At 34.5% G+C, this 3,340-nt stretch overlaps 1 protein-coding gene across 1 annotated transcript; it reads left to right on the top strand.

Annotated features, from left to right (window-relative positions):
• Positions 1-1,149: 1,149 nt before the first annotated feature.
• On the top strand, positions 1,150-2,907 carry LOC127080056 (uncharacterized). The gene has a single exon (XM_051020387.1). The coding sequence runs from the start codon at positions 1,150-1,152 to the stop codon at positions 2,905-2,907; it is 1,758 nt and encodes a 585-aa protein (XP_050876344.1).
• Positions 2,908-3,340: the final 433 nt, after the last annotated feature.

Below are 3,340 nucleotides of genomic sequence, written 5' to 3' on the forward strand. Positions count from 1 at the left end.
ATTCTCATGTGAAAAGATCAAAAAGCTGTCAAAACTTGAAGTGAATTGAAGTGGAGTAAAGATTCAAGTGAAGTATATCATTCCAAAGGATCAAGTATCACCATTGGTATATCTTAAACTTTCACTAATATGATATACAAGTGTTCAAATATTTATTCCATGATATCTTGGTTCATATAGAAAATTAGGATGTATTGCATTTCATTTTTCACATTCTGCCAAATTCTATTTTTCAAAACTGGGCTTCAGTAACCGGTTACCCACCGAGCAGTAACCGCTTACCACTGTTGTTTTTCAAATATTTTTTGGACGTTGGAAGCAAGTAACCGGTTACCCACCGAGCAGTAACCGGTTACCACTGACGAATTTTGGCAGATTGGTGCTTTTCTTCATTCAAATGTTTTCTTTGCATTCCTTTGAATCATGGCATCCTTTCATTCATCACACTCTTTCAAAAAGGTGTTTGTAGCAATATATAAACATCATTACTCATTTTTTTATGACCACCTCCTTTCTTGCAAACACTTTCAATTAATCATTCTTATAAAAACTCAGATTTTTATCAAGTGTCCAAAAACTTTCTTAAAAAAGTATTATTTGCATTAAACCTTCATATACCTTGCTAAGAATACATATCATTTGGTTTGAACACTTGTATACTATATTGAGTGATTGATATCCAAAGGGGAAGATTAATCCAAGTGATTAATATATTCAAGATTCATCATCAACTTTTTAATTAAGTTTAGATTTTTGTATCATACCTTGTTGTCCAGGATTGTTGGAAACAAGTGAAGTGTTGAAGATGATTGTTCTTCATACACTTGATTACCTATAGGTCAGATAGTAAGCATCACGATTGGTGTGAGTAGGCTGTACAATAATTCTAACTATAGTGAAATCTCTTTCGAGTCAAAAGGGGAGTGGAGTACCTTCGGAGTGTGAAGGGAACCACTATAATTTCCGGTGTCCTTTTACTTTCCGCAATTTATTTTTCAGCACTTAAACAAAAAATAACCAAGAACCGGAAACAAGATCGAAGAAATTTTTTACCACCTAATTCACCCCCCCCCCCCCCCTCTTAGGCGCATTTATGACTTACATTTGGCATCAGAGCAAGTTATAGGTAACTTGTTCCTAAAGATTCAGATGGCTTCCGCAAACAATGATCGTGTATTTAAAGATGGTGGTAGTAGTAACAAGCCTCCTTTGTTTTCCGGTCAATATTTCGACTTTTGGAAAATCTGTATGAAGGCACATTTAGAAGCACAAGGAAGTGACATATGGGAGGCGGTTCAAAATGGTCCTTTTATTCCTACAACGGTTGTCAACGGTGCTAAATCAACAAAGCCACAAGGATCATGGGATGATGATGATAAGAAAAGGGTTCTCTATGATAAAAAGGCGATTAATATTTTACAAAGTGAACTTGGAATGGATGAATTCTTCCGCGTCTCAACATGTACAATGGCAAAGGAAATATGGGATACTCTTGTAGAAACTCAAGAAGGAATGGCCGAAGTCAAGAGATCTAGATTGAACACGTTAAGTCAAGAGTACGAGTTATTCCGAATGCAACCGGGAGAATCAATCCTCGACTTGCAAAAAAGATTCGTGCATTTGAAAAATCACTTGAAAGCACTTGGTAAGACACTAACTAATGATGAACTTAATCTTAAAGTGATTAGGTCTTTAACAAGAGAATGGCAACCCAAAGTGACGGCGATTTCCAAAAAGAAAAGTTTATCAACAATGACATCTGCTACTTTATTCGGAAAGCTTCAAGAATATGAGACGGAACGTGGACTATTGGAGAAACATGAGGTCCAAGAGAAGAAATCCAAGAGCATTGCCTTAAAAGTTGATTCCAAAGTTGTGAAGAAAGAAGACAATCCCGAAGAGGACGAAAACTTTATGCTTCTTGTAAAAAGACTAGGAAAATATTTTGGTGCAAAAAATAATATTGGAAACTGTAGTTACACAAGAAGAAAGAAGTTCTCAAAGAACAAAGAAAGAGAAGCATCAACATCCAATAAAGACATTACATGCTATGAATGTGGAAAACAAGGCCACATTAAACCGGAATGTCCCAAACTCGCAAAGAATCGTGACAACAAAGGAAAGAAGGATTACAATAAGAAGGCCTACATTGCTTGGGATGACAATGATATAAGTTCTTCATCGGATTCCGATAGTGATCAAAGCGCAAATCTAGCATTGATGGCATCACATCATTCCGACGATGAAGACGATGAGGTTAGTAGTAACTTTTCAATTTTTGATAATGATGCTAAAGGAGAAACTGATGAACTTTTAAGTGAATGCAAAATTCTATACAAAACCATTTCATCTCAAAAGAATATAATATCAACTTTGGAAGAAAATATTGAGAAAATGAAAAATAATCTCAAAGATGAAAAGAAAGAATTAATCAAGAATTTTGCATGCACTAAATGTGAGTCACTTGCTTTTCAAATAGTTAAATTGAAGAGAGTTATTGAAAGATATGAAAAAGGTCAAATCGGATTGGAACATGTTCTTAGTAGTCAAAGATACTCAAATGATAAAAGTGGTTTAGGTTATTCAAATTTTGCTAAACAAACTTCTAACAAGACCATTTTTGTAAAAGCTAAAGAACAAATTCCTTTAGATAAAAGTAACAAGCCTAAAGTGGTTCATCAATATATTAATAGGAAAAGGAACAAATCTTATTATAAAAAGAAATCTTATTCCCCTAGATATAAAAGCAACTTTGAGCCTACATGTTTCTATTGTGGTATTAAAGGTCAAACTCCTAATGCATGTTATGTTAGAAACTTTAGTGTTCCTCAAGGCCATTATGTATGGGTTAAGAAAGGAACTAACTATGAAGAACCCAAAGAAATTTGGGTACCTAATAAAACTTAACTCTTTTTTGTAGGTATGCTTGAAGACCTCTTTAAATCAATGGTATCTTGATAGTGGGTGTTCAAGGCACATGACGGGTGACTTAAACAAATTTTCACATCTAACGCTTAAGGCCAAAGGATATGTTACTTATGGTGACAACAACAAAGGAAGAATCCTTGGTGTAGGCATCATTGGTTCACCGCCTTCAACAACTATAGAAGATGTCCTATTTGTAGAAGGTCTAAAGCATAGTCTCCTTAGCATTAGCTAATTGTGTGACCGAGGTTTCAAAGTCAACTTCACTAAAGATGAATGTTTGATTGAAAATGAAGTTACTCATGAAGTTATGCTAAAAGGTAAAAGAGTTAATAATATATTTCAAATCTCTTTAGATAACTTGTCTTTGAATGTTAGGTGTCTCTTGGCAAACAACAATGAATCATGGTTATGG

Source organism: Lathyrus oleraceus, chromosome 5, assembly GCF_024323335.1.
Source record: "Lathyrus oleraceus cultivar Zhongwan6 chromosome 5, CAAS_Psat_ZW6_1.0, whole genome shotgun sequence".
Classification (NCBI taxonomy): Eukaryota; Viridiplantae; Streptophyta; class Magnoliopsida; order Fabales; family Fabaceae; genus Lathyrus; species Lathyrus oleraceus.

What these genes read in the sequence shown, in the direction of transcription:
- LOC127080056 (XM_051020387.1), top strand. Translation starts at nt 1,150, where the DNA reads ATGGCTTCCGCAAACAATGATCGTGTATTTAAAGATGGTGGTAGTAGT.